At 28.2% G+C, this 13,875-nt stretch overlaps 2 protein-coding genes across 4 annotated transcripts in view; both read left to right on the top strand.

The window, feature by feature from the left end:
* The window catches only part of LOC114129745 (adenylate kinase isoenzyme 1), a 227,591-nt gene that overhangs the window by 182,630 nt on the left and 31,086 nt on the right, over nt 1-13,875 (top strand). The window lies entirely within an intron of this gene.
* On the top strand, nt 5,914-13,384 carry LOC114129744 (F-actin-capping protein subunit alpha). Its single transcript, XM_027994566.2, has 7 exons — nt 5,914-6,788; nt 9,808-9,871; nt 9,944-9,995; nt 10,088-10,259; nt 10,676-10,854; nt 10,925-11,075; nt 11,143-13,384. Exons 1-7 carry the CDS (start codon nt 6,747-6,749, stop codon nt 11,344-11,346), a joined length of 864 nt encoding a protein of 287 aa, XP_027850367.2. The 5' UTR covers nt 5,914-6,746; the 3' UTR covers nt 11,347-13,384.

Raw genomic sequence — 13,875 nt, 5'->3', positions numbered from 1 at the left:
GTAAATTGACATAAAATTATTATTAATAAGTTATTTTATTTTATTTTAAACTAATAAAGTAATAAAACTCAAGTGCTATTAAAATAAGAAATTCTTTTGCTTTGAAATTCTGAACAAATAATTTACACAGTTATATTTCTAAATTTGGACCATAGTTTTATTTTTTTCTTATAGTTATAACTTATAGCTAAAGAGGTACTCGTGCAGTTGTGCATACCGACAGGTCACAGTCAAGATAAATGTATCGTATTATTTAAAATGCATTTATATGTACTGTGGTACTCAAAAGTTGAAAAGTACCATCGGTCGTCAAAATAATAAATATTGTACTCGTATCTACGAATGCCAAATTTGTATTGTTACATTATTGGCCAAAATTTTACAGTTTTACAGTTTTACACTACAAATTTGTATGTAAATACTTCATTGTGTAAACAATCTTTTACAAATAATAATGTCGTGCAATTTTGAATAAGATTTATTTATTTATCGATAAGCGATGATAATAATCATTAAAATATACGGCTAAATTTATGTGTGATAATATTGTATAGGATATCTAATATTTTAAAATCTTTATGTGTCTAATGCGTATTTTGCGTATTTGTGTAGCAATGGGCAACGCCCAATTTGACATTTCATTACTCAGTTTTCTTTATCTTCTTATTATGACCTATCTGGTAGGTATTTAATAGAAATTAGAATTATAGAATATAAATTTCATAGAAAATGTTTTAGTTATTTAAACAGCGCAGAAAAATTATTTTTCTATTCTTATAATTAAAAATAAGAATCGAAAAAGTTGTTGATCCGATTTACCTCAAAGAACACAAGCACCCGTCACCGTGTTTTACGGTTTTTTGTTGCAATTTTAAAAAATGTTATTCATTGAGAGTAGGGGCTTTGCGGCGTTAGCGCAACTTTTTGCTAGTAGTAGTAATACTTTTATTACTGTTTATTACACACTATTACCTACATTTATTTTTTAAAACATTTAGATTGATTTTAATCGATACATAACAAGAACTTATTCTTTCTGTTTTTGGGTATGTAATTATGCCTCTGTCGACCTACCACGTATTACTAATGGGTAATGACAATATAAATATAAAATAAATTATGAATAAACTAATAAGGTATAATAAAATTAATCTAAGGATTTAATCGTTTTTAAATATGCATTGATTTTTCATTTAATTTAATTTTAACACGTCTATTATTCTTACTATTAAAATCAGTGATGTGATTTATTCAATAATAAATAACTCGACAGACAACAATGATATTATAATATATATAATATTATATACACCGGTCTATATTATTATAATATAGCACAGACGAACAGCGATTATTACTCAGAAGTTTTTTAATATATGAACTATAGCATATAGGTAAAATATTCCATATACATATAATTTAACTATTATTTTTATTATTTTATAACTTTCGTAAATAAAATACAATATGAAAATGCAAAAATTTTCAAGCTCCGATTACAAAATATATAGGTACAAACTACAAACTACAAGTAGGTATAATCGAGGCTTTGTGTATGCATTGCTTATTTATAATTTATGGTTTTATTTTGTATAAACTACAGTCATATATTTTTTTTCTATTATTTGTTTTCTTAATAAATAGTAGTTTGTGGTTTTTTTCTTATTAAACACATATTTCAGTATAATTTCCGATAGTTATAGTTTATTACATTTAATTTTAACTAAAGCAACTATTGTATTATTATAATGAAATTTTGTTTTTAATGTAATTTTTCTGAAGTATAACACGCCTGTTATCCACATAATTAAAATTAGTTATTAGGTAATAGGTTAGGTTAGTTTACATATTTTTTTCGAATCCATAAAGTTATATAGATAATAATCAATAATCAATAATCAACAATATTGTTAAACATTTTGAAAATTAAGTAATATTAATCACATTTTGCAAGAATTAAAAAATTCGGATTATTATAATTTATTAAGACTATTGAATATATAGACGGTGTTGCAAATACCTACTTTACATTTCGTATAGACCAGTGATGGCGAACTTTTGTTCTCGACTTCACGCGTGTCAAGTAAAATAGTTTTTTTGGATTTTATTTTCCCTGTTAGATAAATAATTTGATGACCCTTTTTAAATTAAAAATTTAAACAAAATTTAACATTCAACGAATCAGTGGCGAATTCAGGGGAGGGGCCCAGGGACACGTGCCCCCTGTCAATTTTCTATCGACATTTCAACATTTGTTTTATGTTACTACGAGTATCATATAAATGAAAAATACAATAAATAAGATTAATACTACCTATACTAATATAATTATTATTTACATTTAAACTGATAAAATGAGTTACAGACTTCAGACTGAATTCGACCTATGAAGCAATAAAGTATGAGAATTTATAAAAATATTTGTACTTATTAATGAGAAATGACTCCATACATCCATATATGTATAATAACTTGAGTATATTATGTATAAATTATTATTTTGGTGTGTGATATTATGGAATATACATTTTATTAAATATATTACCAAATACCAATTTTGTTTAAAAATAAGAGTATGTCTTATTAATTATTATTAAGAGGACGCTACCCATGCATTTGTTGTCTCCGTCTTACACACACCCGACATAGCAAAATTTCCGTAATTTCGTTCACTAGTTTCAATAGTGTGCTGTTAGTATTGATATTAGATTAAATTGACCTATTTCAAACTTTTAGGTAAGAACATTATCTGTGCTTAAGTGTTGACAATGTTTCAATTTTTTCAAGCATACTATGAGCAAGTATACAGTGAAATATCACAAATTAAAAATGCTCATATCTCGCTTGAAAATAAAACTATAGAGTAGAAACCAACGCTTAAGCACAGATAATGTTATTATCTAAAAATTGTATGATTGGTCAATTCACTCAAATATCAAAATTAACAGCACACTATTGAAACTAGTGAACGAAATTTTGCTATGTCGGATGTGTGTGAGATGGAGACAACGAATGCATGGATAACATTTTCTTAAAGAATCATTATACAATTTATATGTGCCCCCCCCCTATCAAAATATCCAAGATCCACCCCTGCGACGAATGTTGACAGTTTGCGTGTGACACTAAAAATATGTACGGATGTTACAGGTTCGACATCTCTGGTTTAGACAGTGGGCTATGGCTATGGCTATAGATATTGTCATACAATTACTTGTTAATTGTTATCATACTGTTGTTACTATTAGTCTTTGTGTTATATTTGTAATTTAATAATTAACTAGTACACACATTTCTTATGTTTATATCGACAGACGATGACTCAGCGCCTAACGTAGTAAAACAGACAAGTTTTATTATGTATTTAATTTTAAATTTTTTATACGATAAAAAACAAAATTCAATGTTTACTAATCACACATACATAAACAGTAAATTAAATGCTTGTAAAAGTTAAAAATAAATTATTAAAGTTTATGATAATAATATTTTTATTAAATTAATGATTGTTTCTTTAAGTTTAACTGTATGAGTGATCAGTGATAGTGTATTTAAATAATATAATTGAAGAATTTATAAATTACCGTGGTTTAGATAGTTTATGTATAAATGTATACCTACTATACGTCTATATAACCTATAATAGATTAATAAGTATTTTCATATAAAATTCACGCCGGAAAAAAACAATTTTTTCGTGGAGTGTAAATCGTGTGTTAAATACAAAGTAAGTTACTAGTTCGAATCAAAAAAATAAAAATAAATCAGAATCAGTAGGTGTAAGTAGAAATACTATAGAATTCATAATTGAATGATTTTGTATTATTTATTTTGCTAAGTATATTATGTAGTTACTAGCAGTGTCGGTCTGGCATATAAGAGGCCTCGGTCGCAATTGTTCTCTGAGCCTCAATTTTTTTTTCTTTATTGAACAAGATTGATCAAAGGGTAGTGAATTAGTGTATATTAATATTTTCCTCCTTCACCACGATTATAAACTAAAAAAAAAGCTTAGGGCCTTGGCCGCGTTCATGGCCCCGCGGCCCTGGTGAAGCTGACACTAGTTACTAGTCAGTACTTTATAGTTTGGAAATAAGACGTTTGTCTAAAATTTACTTAAAACAAATAGCAATGCATTTAAGTATCTATTGCATAGGTACTTATGCGAACACATAACATTGATTGTCCATGTTTGAGGTTTTAAGGTACGTTTTCCCTGCGTAGCGTCCAGACTATAGCACTATTCCAGACTATATAGTATTATAGTACAGTGCATCGGGGCGAATTGCGATATTTATCAACGCGCAGTGTTAAACGCAAGTAAAAAACGGCCACATTAAAAATGCATGTATTTAGTAACAATGTGCCTGGATACTGCAGGGAAAACGTACCTTTAGGTGTATTATTTAGTATTTATATTATTGGCATATATTTTTCTTGCATCTTAAATTTATTTGTTTCACTTTCACCCATTTGCAGAATGCAGCGACGGAGATCTAGGACAGTTGGGGCAAATAAAAATTTAGCGCCCTTACATAGTATTAGTGTGCGGGTTGTCAACACTTTAAGACACATTAAGAGCCCCCCTTCTAGATCCGGTACTGCTCATTTGGATAATTGGTTTTAATTGAGCCTATGGGGTAATTCGATAGTTATTAGTAGGTAAGTACCTATCTACTTATTAGTTGTTACTGGCTATGAATATTTTTTGTTGTTTAAAATATTGCGTTTTTAAACGAAAATCGGAAAATATATGTATTGTAACGTGAAAGTAATATAGATAAATATTAAAATAGATTTTTTGTAATGAGATGATGGTAATAGTTACGTAGGTTGTAGGTAATTTATTTTAAAAAGTATCTATATTATACTATAGTGTACCTAATGCTTCTAATATAAGATTCACTGACAATAAACAAATCAATAGACAATAGGTACCTAATAATATTATAACTTTATTCTAAAAAATCTAAAAACTTTGTAGCCACCTAAAAAAGTATTTACTGCTCTGGTAATCGGTAAAAAATGTTTTTATCCTATGGATTCATTGACACGATATAGACACGTCACACTGCAATAAATAATTTATAGGTAAGTGTTAAGTCTAGCGAGTAGCAATACAATAATGTAATAAAAATATAGATGATAGGTACCTATTTACTATAATCATAATTTTATGAATATTCGATGACCCACGATAGTTTAATATACGTCTGCAAATTATATGCGAAATGACTCATCACGATGAGCCACAGCATATTAATAATATAATATAGGTACGAGTTAGTGACACGCAGCCATCACACAATACTGTTATTACAGGACGTGGAAAAAATGTGCTTTTTCCCGGCAAACCAATTTGAAATAATATAATAACACAATACAGTTGAATAGCATGATAATACGACGACGACAGAGCAGACAGTCAGTGTCAGTGGCACATATATTCGCTCAATCGTCCAGACGACGTGTCCCGCGGTTCAGAACAATCGTCTTTTTAACCTGTCCGGCGGCGCGAAACGACAAAGTCGCTAACGGCCACTACTGCCACCCGCCCGGACATCGCTGCTGCTGCTGCACCAGCGCCAGCAGCAGCTAGCGAGCTGCAGGCTGCCCCCCTGGCCCCTTCTCGCCGCCACAACGACTACGACTCACTACAACAACTACTACAACTACAACTACGGTCGACGTGCACTGTGCAGCGATGACGATGACGTAACGACCTGATAACAGAACAACAACGCGTGCGCGTGCGCGTGTACTCGTTTCGTTGGCACCGCACAACAATATCATATTATTATATTATTATTATTATTATTACATTTCGGTCGTCCGTCGGCCGGACCGGCGGGGTGGGGGGGGGAGGCGAAAACCTGCGGCGGACGAGATCGTTTGCTACCGTCCACGAGACTGTACGCCGAACACGTCGCATCTGGTTCCGCAACGTATTTACGACGACGACGATCGTCTCGCGTTATCGCTCTCCGGCCACCGCGATATAACAATAATAATAATAGTAATAGTAATAATATACGTTCGAATTACATTCGTCGGATCCGTTTCATCCTTCCCTTCCCCCGTCCCACCACACACCACTACGCCGCCGACGCCGGGTGATTAATCGCTGGCCGCCGCTATATTCCGCTAGCACCGACCGACGACGTCCGCAGGTCTCGCTATCAGTCGCGCGAGAGTGATAGAGGACGGTTTTTTTTTTTTTTTTTTACACGTAACGTTACGTGCCACTCGCCGCCTAGTACTACGTTAACGTTATAATATTATCGTAAATATAATATTACACGGTGCATAATAATATTATTATTATTATTACTATTACTGTTAATATCACGCACACGTATATCGCGGTCGTACGTGTACCGTCGTCGCATTATCATCATCTGTAACGTTACTCTATTATTATTATTATTATTATTATTACTATTATTACTATTATATATCCGTGCCCGAGTCGATCGTTTCCGCCGGAGAGGTGATAATAACCGATAATTGATCAACAAACTCGGCAGTCCGGTGACGGTAGCGTAGTAGCCGTGTGAAATTAGGTTATTTCGCGTAGTTGTTTTCCGTCCGCCTCTGTGCACTAGTACGACACGACGCGCCCGTCGTCGCGGTTCCGGTCGTCGTTTTTAAAAAAAAAAAAAAATTGTCTTCCGTCTTCGGCAGGTGTCCAGCCGTTGTTTTTTTTACGACCGTGTCCCACGTTTCCCCATTCGTGCGCGATCGCCATGGCCATGGAAGGAGAGGAACTCATCTCGGATCAAGAAAAGGTAACGTTGTTTGACTGCGCTCGGCCACTGTCAATGTACGATTTTGTCGTACGTTCTCAGCGGCAAGCGGCGTGTTTGGTGTGGTGCAAAAACTGCCGTGTCAAACGGCTTAGTTGTGGCTCGTTTTGTCGCGATTCCGCTAGCCTATACGGGTAGTGCCCGTTTGTCTGTGGACGACTTGATGAAAACGATTGTGTGTGTATAGGTACTCGATTGGATTTACTACGGTAGTTATTGCTCGCGTTGTGTCACCCGTGTGAAAGGCTTACTCGATTCATTGTGTTATATGACCAGGTAATAGGTGTACAGCTCTCGCACGTTGTGTATACCTACTATATTGGATTCAGGAACTCTGAATAAAACGCGCACATAATTATTGAACCCCCTCCGCCATATTTTGGATTGGGAAAATTCCCGTGTGTGCATAGGTATATCTCTGTAATCTGTTTGGGTAGCACACCAAAACACTGTTGATATCATTCAAAATATCTGTGTCAACTTGCCAAACATGAAAGTGGTGTACTGGGATTCATTTTATGACATGAGTTCATTATCTAATAGGTATACCCAGTATGAGATTTCTGGCACTTGTATATATTATATTACATAAAAATTTAGTAATTATTAGGAATAAACTGAATGTACACACCTGTCTACTTAACAACTAGAACACATTATTTTACATTTTTTTGAGAAGTAGGTAATAAATGTGTCCAAGATTTACTTAAAATAAATAACAATTAATAGTAATTATCAGAGGCAATAATTATTAAGATAATTATTTGTGAATTTTGATTATTCAGTCTATTATTTAAATCTTAACATTAAAAGTCATAGCTGTATTGTTAATATTGTAATTGCGGTATTGTGTACTCATTGATTAAAAATAATAACAATTAATTGAAGATAAATGAATCACTAAATGCAAGAAGGGCACATGTCCATAATTTTCTTAAAATCATTATTTTACAAATTTTTGTTTAGATTTGACAAGTACATTGTTTTGTGCAAATGGGACACATGTCCCGTCTACTAGTATACCTATTATAAAATGATCATGGTATTTTGTGTTAAATGCAAAAATGGTACATATCACATGAAGTTTTTTGTCTCTCCTGAAAAATGATAAAACATACACATAATATATCCTTGTATTTAATATGCATTTAGTAGTACAAATAGGTTTTTTTACATCAAGTTATAACTGTCATTTTTTGTATTGTTTAACACTAAAAAACTGAAAACATGATATTCTGTTATAAACTGATAAAATAAAATATTATATGATAAATAAGTATAATATTGATTATTAATGCTACTGTATAGGTATATATTTGAACTATTAGTTAGGTTTATGGTTTTTAAATAGGATTTCAAGTTAAATATAAAAACATTATTTTATATAAATCAATATTTTTAAGAGTAGTTCAACTCTCTAGAACTTAGATAAAGCTTTTTTTCCAATCAACTAATAAGTATTAATCTTAAGCTACTATGCTACTATAATCATGCACAGGTTATTATATAAGTAAAGATTGTAGAGGAAAATATTTTAGAAGTTGGGAGATTTGTTTTTTTTTAATCTTCCAAAACACCTTATACCTATTCAATATCATAATCAAAGTCAAAAAACTTTATGAAAATGATTTAACTAGAAAATAGTTTATGTATAATTTCCTTATAACAGACTAACATATACTTAAGCAAATACCTAATTTCAAATATAATATTACCCGTACTTAAATATTTTTTTTATTCATTTGATTTCAGAACCCTAGAATACTAACTTATTAAATATATATTTATTACAAACATTTGTCAAATAAACAACTACATGAATAGTATAAAAAAATGGTTATTTCTGGTTAGTTGTGCATGTATTAGTCATAAGTAGTCAAAATGACAACTTAGACCTTGTGGAAGTAAAAAAAAAATGTATACTAACTGGTTACAATATGTCAATGTATTTCATTTTTATGTAAACAATACAAAAATGTTGACGGGTATACAAGGAGTATAAGAATGTTCAGTTTAAAAATAATAGCTTAAACAATTAAAGCAAATATTATTGAATTAGGCTTATAAATTATAACTAAAAAATTAATAACATATATTGTAGCAAATGAGATATCTAGGTCATTTAGTTTTCTATACAATGAAGCATCAAATTAATTATCAAGGAACACTGATTTTTATTATTAAATAACATATCATTAGAGATTATTTTATCAGCCACGCTTATGTTTATGTTGTAATAATATGATATAATTTAATTGTGTTATTATTGGAGCATCTGAGTTGGGTCCCAAGTACCAGGGTCCAATAGCAAGTACTACTCTAGTTTGAGATTATTTTAAGGAAGTAACAAAGCATCTTAAGTATATATATAATACAAACAAAAATATTAAAAATGCTGACATTGACAGACACTTGCATTTTTATGTATGAAATATGTCAGTGCCAAATTATTATCTAAGAAAACATAATACATACCATTAGAATTAGTAATTTTATAGATTTAATGCCATATATATATTATCTGAATATTTCACATTTCTCATGTAGATAGTTAAAGATAAATTTGTTAGAATTATAGATAGGAAATATAGAAAATATTATTACAGTATAGTATTCATCAAAAGAAAATCAGGGACCCAACTTGGATGCATTATTGCTCATGTATTATATATTACATACATATACTTGTTGTTAAATATTAAGATGAATATTTTGTATAAAGTAATGTAGTAAACTAATAAGTTATAAAATTTATAGGCCATAAAACATGGAAAAGTATTCAATAAATATTGTTTTGTATTGCTGTATTGTTTTGAACATGATATACTCTGAAAAATATTAATTATCCATGTGTTATTGATGCTTCTTGTGTTAATTTCAAAATGGATTAGTAAACTATAGTCGTATAATATCAATATTGATAAAAACAGAAAATATAATCTTAGCAACCTTTTTAAATAAGCATGTTCATAATCAGTATCTAAAATATTGTTGTTTGTAGGTCAGAATTGTTTCGGATTTCATTCTACATTCACCTCCAGGCGAATTTAATGAAGTATTCAATGGTAAAATATTAAAATTAACTATGATTTTTTTGTACTTTACTTATTTTTATTTGCATATATTTTTAATTTAAGATGTTCGAGGCTTAGTTAACAATGATGCTCTTCTTAAAGAAGGAACATGTTGGTAAGTATTTAATTAATTATTTTAAGAACTATGATAAAATGATTCTATGACCTTATGAATTATATTATATTAAGTATATATTTTAATTTCAGGGCATTTGCTTTATACAATAAAGAACAAACATTACCTGTTAAGATAGAAAACAGTGAATATCCGGTGCTTATAACTCAATTTAACGATCTAGGATCTAGTAGATTTTATGACCCTAGATCTAAACAATCATTTAAGTTTGATCATTTAAGAAAAGAACCATCAAACTTTGAGGTAAGTGTGTTAGCTGTATATTTTATACTTGGGTAGTTATTAACAAAATTAAGTTAAAATGGTGGTTCTCAAATTTTTATCTTACAAAATGAAGTATGAATTAAATTAGTTTTTTCTTCTCTATAGAAATAAGCAATTGTTATTTGCTTATTAAATGAATAATTTTGAAAGTAAACTGTAATTTATAGTGCAACAATAGAAGTGATGTTTTCCTAATTTAATAAATATTTTTTTTTAAAAAAAGGTGCCTACTTAAAATAAACATTAATAAGAGTGCAGTATTGATGAAAATAATTTTAATATTAATAAGTTAGTGCTTTGGCAGTATTATGTATTAAAAAAAACAGAATTTATCTTTAATTTTTCTTATCAATGTTGATATTAAATAAAATATGCTTAAAACAATTAAATTGCAGAATTGGGAGCCAGATTCAGAGACAGAAACTTGGCGTTCAGCATTTGAAACAGAATTTACTGCATATACATCATTACATTATAAACATGGTACATGCAGTGTATTCGCTAAACAAGAAGGTTCTTCTACTGTTATAACAGCTTGTATTGAGGATCATGAATTCCAAGCAAAAAATTTTTGGTTTGTTTAATATTAACTAATGGAATAAATAATTTATTTCAATTTTTTTTTTTTTTTTTTTGATTAAAAGGAATGGCCGTTGGCGGTCTCAGTGGACTCTCACTATAGGACCTACAAATATAGATATTTTTGGATTCTTACGAATTCATGTTCATTATTATGAAAATGGTAATGTTCAACTTGTAGCATCTAAGGAAATAAAGGAATCAATCGCATTAACAGTAAGATTTTATTATTTACACTCATTATATTTAATATATAATTTTAATATTATATTGTATAATTAAGACTGAAGAGTTAGCTGTAAAAGAAGTTTTGAAAATAGCAGAGGATGCTGAGAATGAATACCAGATAGCTATAACAGAAAATTATCAAACTATGTCAGAAACGACATTTAAGGCACTTCGTCGTCAGTTGCCAGTCACCAGAACTAAAATTGATTGGAATAAAATTGTTTCTTACAGTATTGCTAAAGAGTTTAAAACTCAATGACCAATCAAACAATTAATAGTCATTGTTTTATTTTTATGAATCATGATGCAAAAGACTTAATTGGTAAGTCCTTACGCTTGCTGAAATATTTAAATATTATGAGAAAAGAATCATAACTTGTTTTATTAATTATATCTTTCCACCAATGAGTTAGAAAAAAGTTGAATCTTTTAACCAAGGTGTTAGGACAAAATTGTACAAAACAAATTGTGAAATTGCTCGCTTAGTATTCAATTTAGTTTTCCTTTTATTTGTAAATCTATTGAGGTTCAATTTTTATTTTTGTATTTTTAATTTGTATTTATTAATTTTGTTGATTGTAAACAAAACTTTATTATGAAATTAAGGTTTAGGTTGAAAAGTAAACAAATTCGTTCATTTTTAGATTAATACATTTTATGTTAAAGTTAAAAGTTCCAAGTGTATTTTATTATTATTTTTTTTTTTTTTTTGGATTTTGAAATATAAAATAAAATATTTACCTTCAGTTTTTAAATTTAAGTAATAAAAATCCATATTTTATAACATTTTAAATGTCTAAAGAATATAAAATTAGGTCAATTTCATTAACTTTATGTCTTATAACTATTTGTTATGTAATTTAATTTATCAATTTTAATCAAAATGTATTTTTATTTTTTTTTATTTACAATTTATGTTTTATTCAGTAAGAAACAATAACCGAAAACCAATAATGTATTTAATATATCTGAAGCACAAATTAGAGTGTAAAAACTTGGACTATAAAATATAGTCAATAGTAATTATGAGCTATGAAAAATTTAACTATGATCTGTATTTTTTTTCTTGATACCTATAAACACATTTTGAGTTTAATAATTTAAGTATTGATTTTAAAACTAACCTTTTAAATGCTTTTAAAGTTATTTTAGTGTAAGTTAAAAGTGTAATTACTTACATATATTTAAAATCTGTACCATTTATGGATTTATAATCTTATTTCAAAAGTTATGTATTCAAATCCTTAAAGTTCATATTCCTGAATCATCTTTAATTACTGTTCTGCTTATAAAGAAATATATACAAATATATATTGCTGCATTTGTTAATGTTACCCTAAAAGTATTACAAGTTTCTTTCATACATTTAGCATGTTATTAATTATAATTTTTTGAAAAACAAAAATTAAACTTGTTAACATTATTATGATATTGTAAATTATTAACAAAAATTTATGTTTTTACATAAATTTCAAATGTTGTTGACTGTTTTCTAGAAAAACAATATTGATGTTATGGATATTATTGCGATAAAAACTAGATAATTCTTACCACTATTTTACTTTTTTTGTATATACACTATACAGATATGTATTTGTATAGTCAAATATTTTAAGTACACAAAAGAAATTTTTGTTAACTAATTACATAATACTTTATATAATAAATATTTAGATATATGCGCATAATATGCTTATCTAAACATATATAAAACTGTACAATACTGCTGTATTAATTAGGAAAAACAATTTTGGTGAAGGTTATGTGATTTAAATGTTGTATAATTGTAATGAATGCCGTTAACAAAACTTTGTTTTTGATTCATAGTAGATTTTTTTCTAATAAATTTGTTTTGTAATTAAAAAAAAATGCATTAAAAACGTGCAATATTTAGTTTAAAAATTTAATATTATGTACATTATGTATTTCAAAAAAAAAAAAAAAATTATCTATATCATGGCTTGTATTGAAATTTAGTGAATTATCATAGGTTATTATAAATTGTACACCAATATATTTACATTTATTTTGGTTTTATATATTTCATGCTCACAAAAACAAATTTTTCAACATTATCCGTTATGTCAATTATTAATTATTATTAAATGATTATATTATTATTACTTTTATCATTAATATTTTATTATTATTATTATTATTATTTTTATTATTATTATTATTTTAATTTAATTTAATTACTAAACAGAAATGTTTTAATAAAATGACTTTCTTGTTTAATTTTTAAAACAATGTTATTTAAAGAGGAAAATTATATATTATATTCAAAGCTATAACAATTTATGTTTTGCTAAATTTTTCTTTCCTGATGTTTGATATTAATAGCTAGTTTAAGCTTTTTGGCTTCTAGTGTGTTGTGTAGACCAATTTGAATTGATAATTGGTTAAATATTTAAATTCAATATATTATTATATTGACTAATGATTATTAATCTATTTTTATTTTGATTCATCAATTGTTAAAATTATGGGTGGTTCAGCAGTTGGGAGGTGGCTAGCGCAAGGAGTGGATAGCGCAATGGTCTTAACAACTAAGATATATCAAAAATAAAAATTAATTTAAACATATGAACCTATATATATTTATATAATTATATAAAAAAAAGTGTCTAACATAAAGTAATTTATTGACAAACAATTATTTGAACAAAAATAATTGATTATAGTTATATTGATAAAAATATTCAAAAATATTTAATTAATAGTAATATTTTAATACCCAATATGTCTCGTCTGTTCGATCATCTTTAACTATATTTTATCATAAGAC

The sequence above is a fragment of the Aphis gossypii genome, chromosome X, assembly GCF_020184175.1.
Source record: "Aphis gossypii isolate Hap1 chromosome X, ASM2018417v2, whole genome shotgun sequence".
Lineage (NCBI taxonomy): Eukaryota > Metazoa > Arthropoda > Insecta > Hemiptera > Aphididae > Aphis > Aphis gossypii.
Note: the sequence above shows the minus strand (reverse complement) of the source record. Positions and strands in the feature narration are given on the sequence as shown.